The sequence below is a fragment of the Ailuropoda melanoleuca genome, chromosome 4 (assembly GCF_002007445.2).
Source record: "Ailuropoda melanoleuca isolate Jingjing chromosome 4, ASM200744v2, whole genome shotgun sequence".
Taxonomy (NCBI): Eukaryota; Metazoa; Chordata; class Mammalia; order Carnivora; family Ursidae; genus Ailuropoda; species Ailuropoda melanoleuca.
Genome location: NC_048221.1, coordinates 88095902 through 88118818, shown reverse-complemented (window position 1 = coordinate 88118818; position 22917 = coordinate 88095902). Strand labels below are relative to the sequence as shown.

General features: G+C 44.4%; 1 protein-coding gene across 4 annotated transcripts in view; it reads left to right on the top strand.

The window, feature by feature from the left end:
• Nucleotides 1-21261, top strand: part of SERTAD2 (SERTA domain containing 2) — a 114975-nt gene extending 93714 nt beyond the window's left edge. For 2 of the 4 annotated variants that reach the window (XM_034659227.1, XM_034659226.1), the window contains exons 2-3: nucleotides 13008-13184; nucleotides 16005-21261. In XM_034659227.1, the coding sequence (XP_034515118.1) occupies nucleotides 16009-16938 (930 nt within the window). In that variant the 5' untranslated portion in view covers nucleotides 13008-13184; nucleotides 16005-16008 and the 3' untranslated portion in view covers nucleotides 16939-21261. The remainder of the gene's footprint in view (nucleotides 1-13007; nucleotides 13185-16004) is intronic. The other 2 variants (XM_019808376.2, XM_034659225.1) reach the window with 1 other exon arrangement.
• The last annotated feature ends 1656 nt before the right edge of the window (nucleotides 21262-22917 follow it).

The window sequence follows — 22917 nt, the reverse complement described above, 5'->3', positions numbered from 1 at the left end:
ATAGGCGGGTAACTGACAAGAAGCCCCCAAACCAAGCATTTTTTGTGGTTCTAGGAGTTTTCATGTAGAGTAGTGAAAGGGAAGGGATTCTGGCTCTTAAGGGCATTTTGTGTGTGAACACTCATGTTTGTAGTGGGCTCTGTGAATCTGTTGAACAAAAGTAAAAAGAACTACTTGGATGTGCCATGGTCAGAAAGTTACATGCGGATATGCCACTTGCTGCAGATCAACCTTCAGCTCCTTGCTTTCCTCTCCTGGCTGGCTGCTTATCGTTCCACGCCACGCCGCAGCTCCTGGGGCTTTGAGCAGGCTGCCGGAGTACCCCACCCTGGTGTTTAGAAGTGTTGCTGGAGTTAAACTTAGGGAATCTGAAAGTCCCAAGGTCATCTCTACACCAGAGCAGGTTTGCATAAAATTCTAGCAGCACGAAGGAGATAATGACGTGGCAACTGTTTTACACTGATCCTCCCTGAGTGGTTATCCCGTTTTATAATAGTACACGATACAGATTTGCTTTTCAGATTTCTGACCTTTTTTGAGGAGGGAACCTCCATGTGCATGTCCACTTCGGTGTGTTCCCTGCTGTCACAGAGAAGGGATACAGCAGAGGTATTTGAGCTCTGTGGTCTGCAGCTGAAGAAGAAATTTTTTTTTTAAATATTTTATTTATTTATTCAACAGAGATAGAAACAGCCAGCGAGAGAGGGAACACAAGCAGGGGGAGTGGGAGAGGAAGAAGCAGGCTCACAGCGGAGGAGCCTGATGTGGGGCTCGATCCCATAACACCGGGATCACGCCCTGAGCCGAAGGCAGACGCTTAACCGCTGTGCCACCCAGGCGCCCCAGAAGAAGAAATTTTTGTGCTGCCTCTCTGCTTGTCATGAACTTGGTGATGGTCTCTTCAGAGTAGTTTTTAAAACAGGCTGATTTTTAAAAAAATATTTTTTACCACATCCAGAAATGTAAAATAAAATAGATTTCACCTGATGATGATTGTTAGCGGTCTAATGGTCGCTGGTTTACAAATTCAAAGTGTGGATTCTTCAAGTGGCACCTGCCTTCTTCAGAAACTCCTGAAGATAGGCAGGCTGAATGGAATGTTAGGGGTAGCGAGTGTGGTAGGCTGGAGGTAGGCTCTCCTTAGGGATCATTGAAGAGCTTTGAAGTGTTAAGAGGTTGATTCCTTAGAAAATAAATATTTATAACATTCATTGTGGTACTCTGATTATTTTTATTGTCTTTGACTAAGTGATTTTGTGTTCCATGGGTCATTAATTATCAATATGCAGAAGTCCTCAGAAAGAAATATTTTATCTCAAAGTAGCCCCAAAGTAATTATTTTTAAAAATGAATGGCTGGCATATTTACAAAGTATCATTCACTGTTCTCAAGTTTAGTTTGTATCCTCATTTTCTTTTCTCTACTTTGTCAATTATTTGAGTATATGATATAAAGTTTAAATTGTCTTTGTAAAACCTTATCACTAGCCTCCCTAATTCTTAGGAATAACTAAAATACACATGCTGATTCTGAGTATGGATGTCCCTTATATGGGACTGCAACATACACAGTTGAATACTGTGTGTCTTACGTGTATTTCTATTATCCTATCTTTTATGTGTCTCTTAAGTCTACTTCTATTATCCTATACCTTCAATTTTTATACTCTCATGTATGTCATGTTGTAGACATTTCTTTTAAAGAATCCAGATTTGGACCACACAGTACAATGTTCAGTTTTACTCATTAAGTAAATAAAAAAAAAAAAAATAACTAGACTGCATGTGGAAGTTAAAAGATGAAATATGTTCTATATTTTATAACATGTCTTCTTTAAAATGATTTTTCACAGTAATAAAGCATTCTGAATTTGAACACAAAGAAGATTAAAAACTACTCGTCTGTAAGAAACACTTCTATAAAAACGCTTCCTGATGTAGTATACATACTTAGTTTCTGTTAGTTTCATTCAGTGGCAAGTAGTTGGCTAACAAAACCTGGAAGGCAACCTTTTGTATAACTAAAGGTACAGTTTTATTTTATGCAGACTCATTCTAACAAATTACATTTGCCTGTGTTAGTGTGACTTTTATAGATCTGATGGCCCTCTTTTTAAAAAATACAAAAAACTGTCACTTACTTTTGGCAAAGCATTTGGTTTCTACCCTAAGCCTTTTATTCCCCCTGACATTGTTTATTATGGGTCTCCAATGTGAGGGGAAAAACAAGGTATCTTTGGGGAAAAGACGCTACAGAAGGGTTGAAACCAGAATCCCATCCAAGCAATTATAAATACAGGAGAAAAAAATATTTTCATTATGCACGGGAATGGGGGTGGGGCAAAGCTGGCTAGCCTTTACAGGCACATTATCTTAAGAGAAAGAAAAAATTAAAATCTAAGAGGTTTTTTTTCCTTAATTGATTATGAGTCTTTAGATTCAGCATGTTAAAGATGTTCCTGACACCAAATTAGTATGCATTAGCATCATAATTTAAATGATTATAATAAATTATTATAAATAGTATGTTTATATTTACAAAGTTTCAAATGGAAAGATTGGTGATAATAGTTAATTGCTTATGGACATTATTATGGAGCATACAACAACATAGAACCTCAACTTGTAATTTCAGTAGAAAAAAATTTCAGCAGGTAGTTACACAGTAACTGGTTTCATTCTCTCTCTAAGGTTAACTTTGTTACATTTTACAATTAAATGGCTCCTCCCCGATATCCTTTATGAAGTTTTCCCAAATAACTGCCTGAAGCCGTATCTGTTCAGTGTGGAAGTACTTTCCTTTTCTTAAGAAGCAACAGGATTATTGAAGACTTTTCAATACTGGTAAAATTCTTAATGCTAACATTGAGACGAACTCACTGTGTGGTTGGGAGTCCACTTTAGGACCCCCACTGGCAATTTTGAACTGTTGGCTTTTCCAAGTCCTCACCTTATGACTTGGGTTTGTATGTTTGTTGTTGTTGTTGTGTATTCTCCCTTCAGGAATCCTCCAGGGGTTTTAACCATGGTTTTTGAAACATCATTGTCACATATATAGGCAGCACTCTTTTCTATGTACGGTATTTTCAGAGTCTGAATCATAGTATAACATAATTTAGTTTGGTTTTAGCAAGGCTCTTGACTTGCTTAGCACTGTCCTGTGTAGACTGGAATTTGGGAACAATCTCGGAAGGGTGTATACTTTGAGAGATCTATATAGGTGGAATTGCAGTAGTAATCAGACTTCAGGCGCGCCTTATTGCTCTGCCGCGCCCCCTTGTGGCTGGATGTGATGTGCTGTCTTTCAGAGTTTGAAAGGGGTTGGCGTGTACTGGGCACGCTTGTTTACATGGAGCATTAGTAGCTTTCTTCTGTGTAAACTAAACTATCAAGTTAATAGAATACTTCTCGCTGAGGGTGTAGATAATTTATTGTGCTTATTTGATTTTTTGAATTCGTAGCATTTTAAACATATGTATTGATGTGTTGTGCTTTTAACTTTTTATTATGGAAAATTCCAAACACTCAAAAGTAGAGGAAGAGTGTAACGCATCCCCTTGTACTTATTACCCAGTTTCAACAGTTGTCAACATTTTGTCATTTTGTTTCATCTACATGGCCAGTTTTGTTTTTCTAGAGGATTTAAAAGCAAATCCAGGCATCATATATTGATTATGTTTTTGTTAAACTGAAGTTCAGAATCCGTATATTTAGGCTTGATCTTTTACTTTAAGGGTGTGGTGCTTTTAGCCAGAATCCTTAGATAAAATGAAATAATTGTTAGCATTTCCACTGTCTTTGGAAGAAGGCGACTGGTGTCCAGCTTAAGAGTTAGCTTTAGGGGCACCTGGGTGGCGCAGTCGTTGGGCGTCTGCCTTCGGCTCAGGGCGTGATCCCGGCGTTCTGGGATCGAGCCCCACGTTGGGCTCCTCCGCTGTGGGCCTGCTTCTTCCTCTCCCACTCCCCCTGCTTGTGTTCCCTCTCTCGCTGGCTGTCTCTGTCTAATGGATAAATAAAATCTTAAAAAAAAAAAAAAAAGTTAGCTTTAAAACCTAAAATTCCCAACTGGTAGAGGAACCAATTAGACAGGATATTAGAAACATTTTATCCTACTTAACAGTTACATTCGACAAAGCCCATTTTTCTTTCCAGATGTTTATTAACAAGGCCATAATATAGTCCAAAGAAGTAGTTACTTGAAACATTCTCTCCCAGAATTTGAGTCTGGTTTGCCTACTAAATGCAGTTAGTTGTCAACGTTTAAATTTTTCCTTTTCCTTTTCCAAGAAAAAAGATGATATTTGACAAACCAGCAGTGTCTGAAACGGTCTTCAGTTTAATGGAAGCATGGAAGCAAAAATCCTGAGAGGGAAAGCTAGAGTGTCTTGAAACGTGGACTTAAGAAGACATTCCCAAACAGTAAAAGTGTTTTTGTTTTTATTTAGTTAGTTTAGTTTAGTTAGAGGTGGACTTCCTGGCCGAATTTCGGCTTTCTCTCCGGGCTTTAAGGCGCTGTCAGCAAAGCAGAGCGAATTGTTCCCTGGGTCTCCGTGGAAATGCAGCGTGATGAGCGGCGAGCAGCCGGTGCGGTGCCCCGCGGCCCCGCGGCCCCGAGCCCCCTGCGCAGCGGGGAGAGCCGGGAGGAGGCGCCGCCGCAAACAGTGGTGTCGGGTTACAGCTGCAGAATAGCGCCCGAGCGCGCCTAACTGGCTTCATCTAGTGACTGGCTTCATAATTACATTGCTGATTTGTTAGGGAAGGCTTTGTCTTACTTACCAATTAGCATGGATGTTACTGCAGGGACCTCATCCTGGATGAGCTTTGTTCGGTTTTTTTGTTTTGTTTTGTTTTGCTCTGTTTAAAAAAAAAAAAAACCTTTCCCGAAGCCGGCAGCTTTAGGGGTTCTGTTACTAACACTCCCCCGGTCTTCTGGGAGTCCTTACCCTGTCTGTAAATAAGCAGAGAGGCTTTCTCCCCATTGGAATTTTGCCCCTGTTTCCGCCATTCCCCGAGGCCAGAGGCAGTCACTTTGGGGTCTGAAGGCAGCCTTTGGGAGGGCTGATTCCACACACACGCCCCCCTTTCTGCACCCTCCCGATGTCCCCCACCCACGCCCGCACTCGGGGGTCTGTCCCCCGCTGCGAGGAGCCGCGTGGTGCATGGCACAGCCGTGGATAGTGAGCCCTTGGACGACTGGGCCTTTTTCTGTTCGCTGTTTCTGTGATCCTCCCCCCCGAACCCCCCACCCCCATCTACCACGTCCTTTTTTCAGGGTGGCCTTTTTGTTCTCCGGGTGTGTTTTGTTGTTACTTGAGGGGTGGGAGGGTGTTAGAAGCATAGACATTATCAGATTTCTGAGTCCTGTGTGTTTTTTAAGGTGTAATATTTTAACAGTAGAAAGTTGTCTAAGCAAATGTGGCTTCCCCCCGTTGAAGTTGGATCGGGCTTTTCCTTCCTGCCTGGGAGTTGCTGTGTGACAATCTGACAGTGGAAGAACTATTTCTCAGAGTTCTGCCCTGTGGCTGGTGGGAGGTGTCCTCTCTTAGGCACAGAAGCTCTCTGTTTGGACCACCTCAAACACAGGATCCAGAATGCATCTTAAGGCAAGTATTTGGGGTGAGAAGAGAAATGAGACTATTCCGTGTCTCAGAAGTTGTCTCAGAGCCAGTTCTCTGGCCGGCCTCTCTCTGGGTCTTGGAAGTCTGTCACACACAATAATTTTGCCAGGGGCACTCCTTCATTCTATCACTACCCCCAAAAGAAACTGAAAGAATGTGTGTGTTTCCACTTAAAGGGCTGGGGGTTTTGGCAGCACAGGATGTCAGATGAGAAAATAGCCCCTGCTAGCCTTTCGAAGACACTTGTCACACATTTTCTCTTAGCTGCTTTTTTCTTCAAATGAGGTTGATCCATGAGGACAAACCATTGTTCTGAATTGTTGGCATCACTGTATTTGTCTCATTTTTATGATTTTTAGTGTCAGCATTGGTACTTCTGTACCCTTCCAGCAGCCACTGGTCACATTGGAGGATGTAGTTGAAGAGATTAAGGATATGGCTTCTCACAGCTCCCCTTTGAACTGGGAGCCTTTTTCTTGAGAGCTATTAACTCGTGTTTTTAAAACATTTTTATTAAAGTACAGCATGCATACAGAAACATGCATAGATCCTAAGCCTATAGGCCGGTGACCAGCTCTCCAGAAGCCACACCCCCCCCCTTGGAACTACCCTTTCCTGACTGCAGACACCATGGCTTAGCTCTGCCTCGTTAACCGACTTTTAAAACAACATGTCACTTAATCGTGAAGCCTGCTACACTCCCGAGAGGGAAAACGGTGGCTTTCTAGTTCTTATTTACCGGTACAAAAGGAAATTGGAACAGGCTCTTGAAAATGTGCACAAGGTATGAACCCATTGGGCCTTGAGGTGTTTTGAAGTAATGATTTATACCCTTTTTTGACCAGCACATAGTCAGAAAGTCAGCCCTCATGGTGGGCTGAGGAGGCTTCCCATTCAGGCCCCCACAGGACCCAGCAGGGATGCTGCCCACAGGAGCAGCACTGCCTTCCGTGGGACTGTCTGTGGGAGGCCACAGAGGGCTGTGGAAAGCCTGCGGGTTAAAGCAACGGGTTGTGGGGGGAGGGGGGAATGACAGAAGTAGTAGTTTGCAAAAGTAGATTTAATATTCTTAATTTAAATTTAACACTTATTTTTGACAGTTTAAATAGGGGAGAGGTTTTTTTTTTAATTTTAAGGAATAGCTTTTAAAAAGTTGAAACATTGAGTTAAAGAGAACTTTTTGAGTTTTTTTTTTAAGTTTGCATTTTGTCCTTAATGCCTTAAAAGCTATAAAATGTTAGCCTTTTAACACACAAGTATTGTTTCAGTTCCTTTTTGGATGCTGGACTTAAGGCCTCACTACCTTCGACTCTAAGATCACAGCCAGAAAAATCTGGGTCCCACTGAGCCAGTGGGATCTGATGTATCAGGCTGAGAACCTGGGCTTTACCATGAAAATTGAGCTGAAGACACCTTAATTCTACATAGAGCTTTTTTTTTTAATGTCAGTTGTCAGTTGCCATTGCAAAAACTCTGTTCATTTCTTTCTTTCTTTTTTTTTTTTTTTCTTACTTGCTTAGACACAAATAGGGAAGACCTTTGGACTCCAGATTAATTGGGTAAAAATATCCACAGGTTTAAACATGAAATGGCTGGATGGGAAAAAGAGGAAGTTGTGGTTCTGGAAATAGGGTCCCCAGACCAGCATTACCTGGAAGCCTGGAAAGGCATTCTTGGGTCCCACACAAGACCTGCTGAATGAGAATCTTGGGGGTAGGGGGTCAGCATTCTTTGTTATAAGCCCTTGAGGTGAGTCGGATACTCACCCAAGTTTGAGGAGCGTGAAAGGCATTCACAGCCTTCTGAGCTAAGGCTTCCCTGCCTACCGGATGTGTCTCAGTCCCACCACTTTGCCTTACCCACGTCCCACCCCATACAGCTGTCACCTCTGAGGTCTGTTCAGTTCTCCTCTTTCTCAGACCCTCCCTCCCATGCACAGTTCACACTCAGGGACAAAACAACACACATCTCTGTGTCTTACAGTTCTCTGGCTGTCCCTCAGAGTCTTTCCTCATTCTTTCCATTTCCACTCATTTAGTCAGCTACTATTTATGGGGCATCTTCTGTGTGTCCGGGACTGCTCTGTCCTGAGGATACAGAGATGAATGAGACAGAGTCTATGCCCTCATGGGGCTTACTGTCTGGATTAGGAAACAGGCATTAAGAGACAATTACACCTTAAATTTAAATCTCAAATCCTGTCTCCAAAAATCTTTTCTGATCACCCCAGCTCATAATAACCTCAGACGCCTTGCTATGGGGAGTCACTCAAAATCTGGACGTGCAGGGGCACCTGGGTGGCTCAGTCGGGTAAGCAGCCAACTCTTGATTTTAGCTCAGTTCATGATCTCAGGGTCCTGGGATCAGCACCACAGCCAGCTCTAGGCTCAGCGGGGAGTCTGCTTAAAGATTCTCTCTCCCTCCCCCTCCACCTGCCCGGCACCCCCCCTTCTCTTAAATAAATAAATAAATCTTAAAAAAAACTGGAAGGGCCGACTGCCCCCCCCATAGTGAGGTAATATAGGCCCCTGTGTTGTCCTTTTTCTTCTGAGGAGTGTTCTAGTGACCCTTTGTTACTTTTGATCATTTGCACGAGCAGATTGTAGCTTTTGAGGGCAGGGTCCTTTCTGAAGAAAGTTGTGCAATTGAAAGCCAGGTTTGGTATATAGAGTTGTATTCGGTATTAAACTTACTAGAAAACTCCGGAAGAGAAGTTTCCATTCATATTGCTCCTCATGAGTTTGCTCCTTATTTTCAGAGCTCAGTTTGCTGTAGTAAATACTTGCTAAAATTTATGCTAAGAAAATCAGGATGCTAGGAGTTCGTTCCTAACAGGTTTATTGGAAAGAAGGGTGTTTTATCATGAACCTTATATTAAGAACCACCGAATATCCAAGAGAAGTGGTTGGTTTTAGGCTTTAGGCTCCTGTCCGGAGAGGCGGAAAATGGAGGAAGCAACCACATCCTTCCTCCATGTGTGTGTGGGGGGGGTCTCTCACCAGCTCTGAAGTTGAGGGTCTGTTTTGNAACCCCCCACCCCCATCTACCACGTCCTTTTTTCAGGGTGGCCTTTTTGTTCTCCGGGTGTGTTTTGTTGTTACTTGAGGGGTGGGAGGGTGTTAGAAGCATAGACATTATCAGATTTCTGAGTCCTGTGTGTTTTTTAAGGTGTAATATTTTAACAGTAGAAAGTTGTCTAAGCAAATGTGGCTTCCCCCCGTTGAAGTTGGATCGGGCTTTTCCTTCCTGCCTGGGAGTTGCTGTGTGACAATCTGACAGTGGAAGAACTATTTCTCAGAGTTCTGCCCTGTGGCTGGTGGGAGGTGTCCTCTCTTAGGCACAGAAGCTCTCTGTTTGGACCACCTCAAACACAGGATCCAGAATGCATCTTAAGGCAAGTATTTGGGGTGAGAAGAGAAATGAGACTATTCCGTGTCTCAGAAGTTGTCTCAGAGCCAGTTCTCTGGCCGGCCTCTCTCTGGGTCTTGGAAGTCTGTCACACACAATAATTTTGCCAGGGGCACTCCTTCCTTCTATCACTACCCCCAAAAGAAACTGAAAGAATGTGTGTGTTTCCACTTAAAGGGCTGGGGGTTTTGGCAGCACAGGATGTCAGATGAGAAAATAGCCCCTGCTAGCCTTTCGAAGACACTTGTCACACATTTTCTCTTAGCTGCTTTTTTCTTCAAATGAGGTTGATCCATGAGGACAAACCATTGTTCTGAATTGTTGGCATCACTGTATTTGTCTCATTTTTATGATTTTTAGTGTCAGCATTGGTACTTCTGTACCCTTCCAGCAGCCACTGGTCACATTGGAGGATGTAGTTGAAGAGATTAAGGATATGGCTTCTCACAGCTCCCCTTTGAACTGGGAGCCTTTTTCTTGAGAGCTATTAACTCGTGTTTTTAAAACATTTTTATTAAAGTACAGCATGCATACAGAAACATGCATAGATCCTAAGCCTATAGGCCGGTGACCAGCTCTCCAGAAGCCACACCCCCCCCCTTGGAACTACCCTTTCCTGACTGCAGACACCATGGCTTAGCTCTGCCTCGTTAACCGACTTTTAAAACAACATGTCACTTAATCGTGAAGCCTGCTACACTCCCGAGAGGGAAAACGGTGGCTTTCTAGTTCTTATTTACCGGTACAAAAGGAAATTGGAACAGGCTCTTGAAAATGTGCACAAGGTATGAACCCATTGGGCCTTGAGGTGTTTTGAAGTAATGATTTATACCCTTTTTTGACCAGCACATAGTCAGAAAGTCAGCCCTCATGGTGGGCTGAGGAGGCTTCCCATTCAGGCCCCCACAGGACCCAGCAGGGATGCTGCCCACAGGAGCAGCACTGCCTTCCGTGGGACTGTCTGTGGGAGGCCACAGAGGGCTGTGGAAAGCCTGCGGGTTAAAGCAACGGGTTGTGGGGGGAGGGGGGAATGACAGAAGTAGTAGTTTGCAAAAGTAGATTTAATATTCTTAATTTAAATTTAACACTTATTTTTGACAGTTTAAATAGGGGAGAGGTTTTTTTTTTAATTTTAAGGAATAGCTTTTAAAAAGTTGAAACATTGAGTTAAAGAGAACTTTTTGAGTTTTTTTTTTAAGTTTGCATTTTGTCCTTAATGCCTTAAAAGCTATAAAATGTTAGCCTTTTAACACACAAGTATTGTTTCAGTTCCTTTTTGGATGCTGGACTTAAGGCCTCACTACCTTCGACTCTAAGATCACAGCCAGAAAAATCTGGGTCCCACTGAGCCAGTGGGATCTGATGTATCAGGCTGAGAACCTGGGCTTTACCATGAAAATTGAGCTGAAGACACCTTAATTCTACATAGAGCTTTTTTTTTTAATGTCAGTTGTCAGTTGCCATTGCAAAAACTCTGTTCATTTCTTTCTTTCTTTTTTTTTTTTTTCTTACTTGCTTAGACACAAATAGGGAAGACCTTTGGACTCCAGATTAATTGGGTAAAAATATCCACAGGTTTAAACATGAAATGGCTGGATGGGAAAAAGAGGAAGTTGTGGTTCTGGAAATAGGGTCCCCAGACCAGCATTACCTGGAAACCTGGAAAGGCATTCTTGGGTCCCACACAAGACCTGCTGAATGAGAATCTTGGGGGTAGGGGGTCAGCATTCTTTGTTATAAGCCCTTGAGGTGAGTCGGATACTCACCCAAGTTTGAGGAGCGTGAAAGGCATTCACAGCCTTCTGAGCTAAGGCTTCCCTGCCTACCGGATGTGTCTCAGTCCCACCACTTTGCCTTACCCACGTCCCACCCCATACAGCTGTCACCTCTGAGGTCTGTTCAGTTCTCCTCTTTCTCAGACCCTCCCTCCCATGCACAGTTCACACTCAGGGACAAAACAACACACATCTCTGTGTCTTACAGTTCTCTGGCTGTCCCTCAGAGTCTTTCCTCATTCTTTCCATTTCCACTCATTTAGTCAGCTACTATTTATGGGGCATCTTCTGTGTGTCCGGGACTGCTCTGTCCTGAGGATACAGAGATGAATGAGACAGAGTCTATGCCCTCATGGGGCTTACTGTCTGGATTAGGAAACAGGCATTAAGAGACAATTACACCTTAAATTTAAATCTCAAATCCTGTCTCCAAAAATCTTTTCTGATCACCCCAGCTCATAATAACCTCAGACGCCTTGCTATGGGGAGTCACTCAAAATCTGGACGTGCAGGGGCACCTGGGTGGCTCAGTCGGGTAAGCAGCCAACTCTTGTTTAGCTCAGTTCATGATCTCAGGGTCCTGGGATCAGCACCACAGCCAGCTCTAGGCTCAGCGGGGAGTCTGCTTAAAGATTCTCTCTCCCTCCCCCTCCACCTGCCCGGCACCCCCCCTTCTCTTAAATAAATAAATAAATCTTAAAAAAAACTGGAAGGGCCGACTGCCCCCCCCATAGTGAGGTAATATAGGCCCCTGTGTTGTCCTTTTTCTTCTGAGGAGTGTTCTAGTGACCCTTTGTTACTTTTGATCATTTGCACGAGCAGATTGTAGCTTTTGAGGGCAGGGTCCTTTCTGAAGAAAGTTGTGCAATTGAAAGCCAGGTTTGGTATATAGAGTTGTATTCGGTATTAAACTTACTAGAAAACTCCGGAAGAGAAGTTTCCATTCATATTGCTCCTCATGAGTTTGCTCCTTATTTTCAGAGCTCAGTTTGCTGTAGTAAATACTTGCTAAAATTTATGCTAAGAAAATCAGGATGCTAGGAGTTCGTTCCTAACAGGTTTATTGGAAAGAAGGGTGTTTTATCATGAACCTTATATTAAGAACCACCGAATATCCAAGAGAAGTGGTTGGTTTTAGGCTTTAGGCTCCTGTCCGGAGAGGCGGAAAATGGAGGAAGCAACCACATCCTTCCTCCATGTGTGTGTGGGGGGGGTCTCTCACCAGCTCTGAAGTTGAGGGTCTGTTTTGGATCTTTGACTGAAAAATTGGGTAGAAGACTTGTGTTTTGAGCTGAAGTCTTCCCAAGCCAAGAGAGGAGACAAAGAGGGATGTCAGGTCTCCAGATGGCCTAGAAGCCACACTTGTCACAAGCCCCTCCTTTCGGTGAACTTCAGGCGCATATTCCCGGTGTCGGTGGCAGTGTTGCACACCCGCAGGGCCTCCGAGGCAGGAACAGCCGAACACCCTCTTCTCCAGTGTTACCTTGAAGCCCTTAATGAGGCCCAGCCACCGCTTCGTCTTCGAGCTGTAGCCTAGTGAGGCCTTTTAAAAGGTCACGTGCCTCTCCAATAGCCTGCTTTAAAGAGCTATTGTGATTTTCGGAGCATGCCTGAGGAAAGAGGCTTCTGAGGAGCTGCCGAGCCTGGCTTTGGCCAGCCGAGCTCTGGGCCCAGAGACACCATTTGGCTTTTTGCCCTCGGGTTCTTGAGTGGCCTGTCTTTTCTTCTTTGAACCGTGCCCTGCTCCAGGAGGTGGTCATTAACACCCACACGGAGAGTGAGTTTGAGTTCTCAAAACCCCCCCTCGCAGGAGCTGGAGGCCCCTTCCCAGCGTGGTCAGTGGGAAGACTTGACTCAGACAATGTGTTAAGCAAATTCTGGAAAAACTTGAACCTTTAAAAATGTTTTAAATCTAAATTCTTTAAGTGAAAATGTGGACTTGATTTTATTATGTTGCATTTTTTTCCTTTCTATAAAAATTTCGATAGAATCAGGATTACAAATCAGGATTGTGTGCGTTTTGCAATCTCACTGGGTGTGTGGAGCCAGTTTTGCCTCGTAAAATGCTATAGAGAAATGAAGGCCAACCTGCTTTCAGACACTCTATCGTGGGTTCTTATTTACACGTCTGAAAAGCATCCAAGCTTCGATTTGTCTATCCTGCTCACAAATTTTGCTTACAAGGGTCCTCCTCCTTCCCCTTTCAGCATTACAACATCTTATCAGGCTGTTCCTAAATCATCAGGATTATCATACAGCTATGACCAGCTGGATCATTCTAATTGGAAACTAAGTGCTTCTCACATTGAAATCTCTTCGAAAACATCGCCACTGATCTCCTTCAGCTGTGGGAGTTCTGCTAAATGCCTAGTACTGCATGCTTGGTAAATATTCGAGTTTTATGGATTCAGTGATAATTTCTAGAGAAGTAATCCTTATTGAGAAAGTTATTGAGAAAGTCCTATTGTTTATTCTGGCAACAACTCTTTAAAAGACAACCTATGTTGATGACTAAAAGAAAAAGAAAGTCTACACCGTCTTAGCTGTTCCCTCTCCTCCAGAAAACCAGTAAAAATTCCAAGTGGCAGTGAGCTTACTAGTTTGTTTTTAGCTGTTTGTTATTTGTCTTTGGTTTACATTTTGGGACAGTGCTTCTCAAACTTTTTGTGATGAAGAACCATCTTGTTTGTTTTTTCCTACTTCATAGATAAATACTTCAGTAAAATATAAAAATACTAGAGAAATGAAATTAAAGTACAAAGACAAAAATAGAAGCGTCGTTTTAGAAATTAGATTTACAGACATACAATTACTCTGCAAATTTGCTGTAAATGTTTCTAAATAATACAGTATCTCTGTTTAACTCATCATGGGCCAGTAACAGTTCACAGACTGGCACCTTCTACAGACCACACTTTGAGCAACACTGTTTTAGGGTGTGTGTGTGTCTGCATTTGTGTCCTCTCACAGAGATTTACATGTATTGGGTATGATTACATTATAACCCATACCATAAGCCATCTAACAGCTTTGCTTTATAGTAAGAATTAAATGCACTTGGTGAGCTCTTTGGCAAAAGTGAAATTTTCCTAGAAATGAATATTTAAATGCTTAAATTTTAGGCAGATACAAACAGTATAACTGTTTCAAAACACAGTCGTCCAGTAACACTTCTCAGGCATAAAGGAGAAAGTGTTTTGTAATGTGAAATGAAATCACCTCCTCTCTGATTCACACTCAAGTTTAAATGAGCACAGATACTTTAGATAGGAAATGTTCTATGCAAAGTATATATATACAAATGAGACTTTTTAACACGAAACAGTAGGAAATGTTTTTGTCATGTGAAGTGGTAGATAGAGGAGTTATTACCACCATATCTTCCTTGCCTCAGAGAACATTGTGGGACTGGTCTTTGGTCCTTGTGATTGACATCCATTTTCTTAATGTTTCCATGAGGGAAAGTGTTCCATACAAGTAACTGTACATTCTTATGAACATTAACAAATCCTCAAGCTGACTCTGACGTTGCTGGGTTTCAGCTGTCCTTCTCTCCTGGGGACTGAGGCGTGTGAAGGCGGTCACTGCAGGTGGAACTCGTGTTTGTCTGCTTGGTGGTGGCAGTGGGGGGCGGGGGGGGGGAGGGAGGCCGGGCAGCGTGGCCTTCCTTAACAAAGCGTGGCAGGGAAGATCTGTGAAGTTTTATTATGGTCAGCCTTATTCCTTTAGGATGAGCCTCAACTCAAAATGATAATGAGATGTAGGAGACAATATTCAGCCCCTTGAAGACCAGGCTTTATTCATTTGTAGGACTTACCCACTTTCTGGCAGAGTGCCCAAGACAGCATAGATGCAGAATGAGTAAAATATAAAGGATTGAATGCGGCTTCATGAAAATCAGCAGAAGCAATTCAGTAAAAAGGCAAGTCGCTTTTAGAAGAAAAATTGGATAAGTACAAACTACTTGTATATATGAAGATATCAATGAGTGAGTGGCACTGAGGAGGGGATTAACTCTCGCCTATGGGGACGTGCTACAGAGGTGGGGGGGGGGCAGGGCTCCAGGCACAGGCCTGGTGTAATGAGAACCACATCTCCTGGTCTGGACGGCAGAAGAACAACTTTCTTGATTAAATGGTTAGCAAGTGAGCTCTATGGGGCAAAGGCCAGTGGGCTTGCAGTTGTTTTGTTTAGATGGTAGAAGTTCTGAAAGGAAGGACCACTCTCCAGAAGGTGTAACCAGCCAAGGGGGTCTTCACTGGGGCCAGAGCAGGCAAGGGGGGGGGCAGCAGGTGAGGTAGGACAGAAGTTAAAATTCGAGCCATTCCCAAATGCTCAAGGTCTGAGATATGAGGTGGTGGTTTTTTTGAAATATGTATATATCTCTGGAATCATAGTAGGTGTTTTGTTATGAAATGTCTCACATTACTCAAACAGTAATGCTTATAATCAGAACAAATTACTTTTAAATTCATCCACTTGCGTTCAGACCTAACAGTATGCAATCAAATTGAGGCATTGGAACTTGGGCTGGGAAAGCCACATTCCTCCACTTTATTCTAGGCTGAAAAGCAGTGGCAGCTCCTTCACTGTGGTCATTTAACACAGGCCAAGTGCTTCACCACATGTCACCAAACAGGCAGAAAAGCTCTGTGCATAATGAGGAAGGAAAAGGCATTTTGAAAGCATACATGGTTCTACCAAAATTGTCCGTGCCCTCCTCCCCCCTTCTCCACCTTGGTTCTTTTAATCGTTCAAGATGTGTTCAAGCTGTAATCTGTGACACCTTTATCTGTTAGGTCATAGCATTGCAAGTGTTTTCTTGGGCGTTAAAAATAAATCTGTTTGGGGGAGGGAAATTGAACCTGCATGGTAATGTTAGGCAAGCAAACGCAAGCGCACGAGCGGCGAAAGTCAAAATCATGGTTTCCATGGTAACATTTAACTTGTCTGTGTCGTACACATTTCTCAAGAAATACATTCACCAGACTACCTAGTGATAAAAATTGCTCCACCAGCATACAAAGGTAGATTTCCCACTGCTCTCGCATTCTAAAATCTCTTCCCCCAATTAATGCATCTCTTCTAACCAACCTTGGGCAAGGAACTCCAGTCCAACTCCTGACCTCCGAATCAGCGTCTTGTTTAGGCTAGAAATTAGTTTTCATGTGATTAATTCCACTTCCTTCCTTTCTCCTGTGCAGATATATGTTGGGTAAAGGAGAAAAACGGAAGTTTGATGAGCATGAAGATGGGCTGGAAGGCAAAATCATGTCTCCCTCCGATGGTCCATCCAAGGTGTCTTACACCTTACAGCGCCAGACTATCTTCAACATTTCCCTTATGAAACTCTACAACCACAGGCCCCTCACCGAGCCCAGCTTGCAAAAGACCGTTCTGATCAACAACATGTTGCGTCGGATCCAGGAGGAGCTCAAACAGGAAGGCAGCCTGAGGCCGGTGTTCGCCGCCGCCGCCTCGCCCCCGCCCGACTCGCTGAGCGACAGCTACCGGGAGGCGCCGCCCGCCCTCAGCGCCCCCGCGCCGCCGCCGCCCGCGCTCGCCGGCGACCTCGGAAGCACTACGCCCCTGGAGGCCTGCCTCACGCCCGCCTCGCTGCTCGAGGACGACGACGACCACACGTTTTGCACTTCCCCGGCCCCGCCGCCCGCGGCTCCCGCCAGACTCTCGGCGCCAGCGCCGCTGCCGGAGAAGGACAGCTTCTCCTCCGCCCTGGACGAGATCGAGGAGCTCTGTCCCACATCTACCTCCCCAGGGGCCGCCGCGGCAGCGCCGGACAGCTCCAGAGGGGGCTCCGGCGCGCCGGGCGGCCCGAGGCCCGACGACCCGAAGCTGATGGACTCTCTGCCCGGGAACTTTGAAATCACGACGTCCACGGGCTTTCTGACGGACCTGACCCTGGACGACATCCTGTTTGCCGACATCGACACGTCCATGTATGACTTCGACCCCTGCACGTCGGCGGCGGGGACGGCCTCCAAGATGGCCCCAGTGTCGGCCGACGACCTCCTCAAGACTCTGGCGCCCTACAGCAGTCAGCCGGTGGCCCCGAGTCAGCCTTTCAAAATGGACCTCACGGAGCTGGACCACATCATGGAGGTGCTGGTCGGCTCCTAAGAGCCCCGGACCGGTGCCTGCGCCGCCCGGACCCTGCGAGTGTCCCCGCACCCCACAGCTCTCCGCACTGTGCATGCACCCTTGCTTGCCTTTTTCAGAGAAAAAGATCGTTTTACACAAGGATCACACTAGTTTTTGCTTTGAGCAGAGTTGGAGTGCCTTCATCCACGTATGACCACTTTTAATATGCTTTTGTGAGTGGTTCTCAGAGACCTACTGCCCTGGAATAGGAAAGAATACATTGGAAGACTATGTCGCTGTGCTGAATGACAAAAATAAACAGTCCAAGTGAAGCACAAGGAATAAGTTGGAAAAGCTGTAAATTGCATGTGCATATTTGTCTATTTTTTCTATAAGTTTTATTGCAAGAGGTAAAAAGAGAAAATATATATATATATTATTTAGATAATCTCAGTACCTTTTCTGGCATTTTCGCCCTGTATAGGTTGACTTGGCAATTCAGCCTTTTTAGAGGCATTAACTACTCCTCCTAAGTGTTGCATTTACATGGCTGTTTAGAAACTGCTGCCCAAATTTATTTTATATTTTTGTACAGATTCTGCAGTTTATGATATTGTTTTTCTAAAAACAAATGCTGTTTATACATATGAGATAGCTATTTTGATAGGATTTGCTCACATAGTTCCTGCAAACTTCACATGTACAAGTTGCACTTGTACTTTTATAGAGTTGTAATGTTTTATATGTGTTTGGTGCAAAGAGAAAATTGGATCAAATCAATCCGCAGTTGATGTTCCCAAATGCAAACACACACACACACACACACACACACACACACACACACACACTGCTTTAAGAAAGGGCCAGGCGATATCACACCCAAATTTCACAGGCACCAACCCCCTGGCATGAACACCCGCCAGCACTGTGACTTCCAAAGCCAGAGCCACCTCTGCTCATCAAACTTGCATTAAGCAGTTGGCGGGAGATGGCCGTGGAGCTGGGGGGTGGGGGGTGGGGTTGAAGTGATGGTTCTCTTTAGCTCCCTCTCTTGAGGGGAAGGCTACCAAATACTCACTGTATTTATGCCAAGTTTGTGCTTTTAATTGTTCTTATTTTTTTAAACAGAAACCCAGATCTTTCCCTTTTGGCATAATTTTTACGATGACCTGAAATTTTACATGAGAACAAAATTTTCTGAAAAGTAACCGACCTCTTCGTGGAACTAAACCCTATTTGCAATGCCTAGGGCACACAAGGAAGAAACTACCCCAGAAGGCATCCACTGTGTTGCTCAATTGTCTTTTGCAGCTTCCCTTCCCTAGAGCTTTTGTTCCCTCTGTTGCTAAGTGCTGAAAATGGCATCTTCATGATCACCACAGTGAGCACAGCTCACCTCGGCCCAGCCTGGGATGCTGTCTTGTAACATCCGTGGCTCTTGAACCTGGAGTTGGTACCATTATGTCACAGCTTCCAATCTTGTTGCTTCCTTGAATCAACTGCTTTAACTACACTTTACAAGGCTCTTTTACCCAAATACACAGACAGGACTTTCTATGCATGTTCCTCTTCCTTCCCCCTGCTTCCCCTCCACCCCACCCCCATCCCCACCCCCAGGACACTTGAGCAGTAGCTTTTTACTCCTAGTGGTGTACATTTAATTTTAAAACATTTGCAATGTATCATGCTTGTTGCGGAAATTGTTGATGGCCTTTTCGTTTCAGTTTTTTTCTTTCTTCCAATGGTACTTTAGCTGGTTACAACCTATATTGTTGAAATGCAGATGGCTTCTTTAGGAATAACTTTTATATTTATTTAAGAATTTTTAAATTATGGGATTTGTGTTATTGTTGTTGTCTTTGTTGTTGGTCATTTGTCAATATTCAGTCACCAGTTCTGCTCACTTCTTGCCATGGATAAAATTGAGTCTTTCTGGCCAATTAAAAAAGACAGCTTTATAAAATGGCACTTTAAACAAGCCATAGATAGTTTTATTTTTATAGTGCACATGGCAAAGCAAATACATTTGTGATGAAGGAACTGCTCATTTAAGCAAAAGATTTGTATATGATATGATTAAATTTTTGTATATTCGAATTTACTTTTCCCCCCACTTGAATGTGTTTTCAAAGGCTAATCGTCCACTCAGTAGAGCAGTGAGAAACGCATCAAGTTCCTCTTGTTCTCCTACAAGCGGCCTCCACCTGGACACCTCTCCCTGCCGCAGATGTGGCATTTCCTTCGATAGGACCAGGGACCATCTAGTTGAGGTGAGGCCTGGTGTAGATGCTTCCGGTGTCACTGTGCCTGTCCATTTTAAGAGCTTCCTTTTCCTGTGGAGAACAAGTCAGCCCAGGCACCGTGCTTCTGATAACCGGAGGCCCCGGCAAACTCCCCGCAGCCGCACACATACATACGTATACAGACACAATAGCGTTGATTATTCCGAACAATAACAGGGTAAGGCGGCTGATTTGCCGTTGTTAAAAACTGATTTACAGTAACTTAGAACAACTGTACTTTGGTTGGATTAGCAAATCGTGTGTTTAAACAAATCCCATATGTTGGGCAATAGTTCAAATAAGCGCAGCAAAGTGTTGCCCAAACATGGTTCTCTGACTCTCTCGTATTTGGAAGGCTGGGCTTCAAAATCAAAACAAAACCCCCCAACAACAGCAGTTAAGTAAATGCTTTTTAACGCTGGACACCCTTGCCGTACATGCTCGATATTCAAGGTCTGTTGAGGAAGACGTGGGAAATTAGGGGCCCATTTTTCAACGAACAAAAACATCAAGTGTTCAAGTTACCGTTGTCTTATTTTCACAAAGCGATGGCCCAGTGGGTAAGAATGCGGGCCTGGGTGCGATCTCCAAGCCCCTGTTTGAGTGTGGGATGTGCTTCCAGATGCCACCTGGCTGTAGTGCCTTCCCCCTTTCTAAAGGACGTGGTGTGGCATTCGGAGTCAGGCAGGTGGTTTGAGGTGCCTTTATGAGGAAGACGTGCTGGGTGGGGCTGGGAGAGGAAAATTATTGACAGTGATGTGCAATGAAATGACAAGATGAGAGCAGAATCATAAGAGCTTTGAATTTGAAGTGATTTTTTTTCATAAGTTATTTATTCCTTTTTTTTTCCGTGTAAATATATTTATTTTACTGTGGAGCTCTAACAACATCTGGATCGTACCATGTGCAGAATGTATGGTAGGAATGTATTCTCTTGTAGGAATGTCAGTCTGTGTTCCAAGGGGGTCCGAGCCAGACCCCTGGATCTTCTCATTGTATGCACCGTCCACACTGAGTTTTCTCCTCTTCTCTGATGTAGGTCTATTTGAAATATGCAAAGGGTATGGATGAGGAATGTTTGAATACCTCCAAATTTTTAAGAAAATCAAGCATCAAAGGGTTGATATTTTTAAACTTTTTTTAGTAACACTTTCTCTTGATGACAGAAGGGGCAGCCACACTGACACCCTCGTTCACACCGAAGGGTGAGAACTAGCAGAGCCTCCGCTACACACCTCGAGTGTCTTGATCAGTTGAGCTTTTTATTGCTGTATCCCCGTGGAGTATCCCAACTGCCCTGAGGTCGATCAAGGAAGATTTCTTAAATAAATAAACTCCAAAGAGCCAAAGTATCATCTTACAGATCGTTTTTAAAGCTTAAATTTATTAACCACCTTTGTGGTAAACAATGAATTATGAATACCACAGGGCAGCCTTCTTAAATGACAGATGTTAAAAAAAAAAAAAAGACTCTACTTTGTGCAGCGATTGTTACCCTCTATATGAATTGTCTTAGTTTCAAATCCTTGCTGTTACAAATTGGACCTTTATACATTTTCTGAAAATACTGAAAAGAGCATATTTAACCTGTTCTGGTTGTGAATGGTTAACTTCCTGTAATTGCCGAAGGCAGCGAGGTGTGTGCGTCCTGCTTGTGTACGATTGTTCTCAGTGCTTCTAAGAATGAGTCTAAATGGTTCTTGAAAATTAGCCAGGATCAAATGCTATTGCAGACAAAGCCAATAAAAATTTCGGACATGTTTTAGGGATAACAAATTTGGAAGAGAAGTGCAGTCCAGACAAGCAAACAAGATTTTGGAAAAGATGTACATAGTGACATGTTTGGTGCATGGTTTTTGAGGACGGCTTTTGTCAAAAAGGAGGTGTAACCTTTCCCCCACAGACCTGAGAGCTGTGCCTTTTCTATGCAATATTACAGACGTTACATCGGAACCCAGATAGCTGTATTCACATGTAGGTTTGGGCTGTAATCTAAACAATTGGACAGATGAAATGTACATGGAAATGAGCAGTCTTACTTTTGTAGTTTTATATTATACAATAAACAGTTAAAAGATGAGAGAGGCGTGTTTGCAGTTTGCTTCTGACTGGAGCACAACCAGCTCGGGTGTCACAATTAGCTTGTGTGAAGGAACAGCCCACACTCGGCCTGTACCGGGGTTGGTGCCGTTGACCTTCTCGCACTGTCTTGGCCTCAGGAGCACCTTTTCCTCCCGGTTCTCCCCCTGCCTCCTGGACCCTTCTTGACCTCCTGGATCTCACTTCTCTTCCCCAGCTCTCTCCTTCCCGGTGGGATCCAATCCACTCAGGATGACGACAACTTGTTCGCAGCTCCTGCCTCTCTCCCAAGCTCTGGAGTTAAGTATTTGCCACGCTTGGCCATCTCACACTCACCGTGTTTCCCTTGGGCCTCCCTCCGGTCCCAGCCACTCTGTTCCCCAACGTCCATGCTCCCTGGCTGCCTCCTTTCCATCCCTGCCACAGCCTCCCCAACCCCGGCCCTCTTCCCTACTTGCCTCGACTACTGCGGCTGCTTTCCGTCTTACTGTAACTGCTGCAGCGGTGTCTTTAACATCCTTGTTGCTCTCGTTACAGAGGACCAGTGGCTCACCGGTGTGTTCCACGTCCTCCACCAGCTCCCCTCCCTGCCCACCTTACGCAGTCTGGCCCGCCCTCATCATCGTCTTCCACAGGTTCATGGAGGAGATCCCGTGCAACCTTTTTGGGCCAGCTTTGATGGGAGTCATGGGGTCCAGCCTTGCCTGGTCCAGGCATGTCTGGCCCACCATCCAGCTGGTGAGGGAAGGGAACTAGATGTGAGGGGCCCGTATAATGAGGGTTCCGTTCAGCCAGCAGTGGAATACTTGGGGGTTGGTGTTGGGGAGATGTTAGGGGTTGAATTGTGTGCTCCAAAATTTCTGTTGACGTCCTAACCCCCAGTACCTCAGAATGTGACCTTAATCTGGAAATGGGGTCTTCACAGAGATAGTCAAGTTAAAATGAGGTTATTAGGGTAAGCAATATGCAATACGACTCACGGCCTTATAAGACACAGAGATGCTGACACAGACAAGCACACGGGGAGAACACCATGTGAGATGAAGCAGAGAACAGGGCGATGTGTCTACAGGCCAACAAACACCGAAGACCGCCCGCAGACCACGAGAGGCGAGGGGACAGGCGTGGAGCAGATCTGCCCCTCCACCCCCCTCGCCCCCCAGCCCTCAGCAGGAACCCACTCTGCTCACACCTGGATCTCTGATTCCCAGGCTCCAGAACAGCACATTTCTGTTGTTGAAGCCACTCAGTTCCAGCCGCCGTAGCGAACTCCTACAGGGGAGGAGGGCAGGCGGATGAGCTCTTTCCAGACATCGTGGTGGAAGATACTCATTAGGCAGCTAGAAGTAAGAATCTGCTGCTCAGCAGAGTGGTTTGTCTCCGGAATATGAGCATCTGCTATTAATTAGAGATATAACTTTGGCAAATCAGTCACTCTCTCCGTGCTTGTGAGGGCAAGATAAAGTCAGAGCTCCTAAATCTTTTCCAAAATGTTCACCGTGCAATGAAAGTGCAGGTTACGAATATTATCTATCCTCATCCCACAGCTGTGCCTAGCACATAGTAGGCACTTGAAATATCTGTTGAATTAAAAGAAGAAAAAAGCGCTATAGTTCTCTACCATATGGGAGAAGCCCAGAGCTCAGCCTTCCTTGTC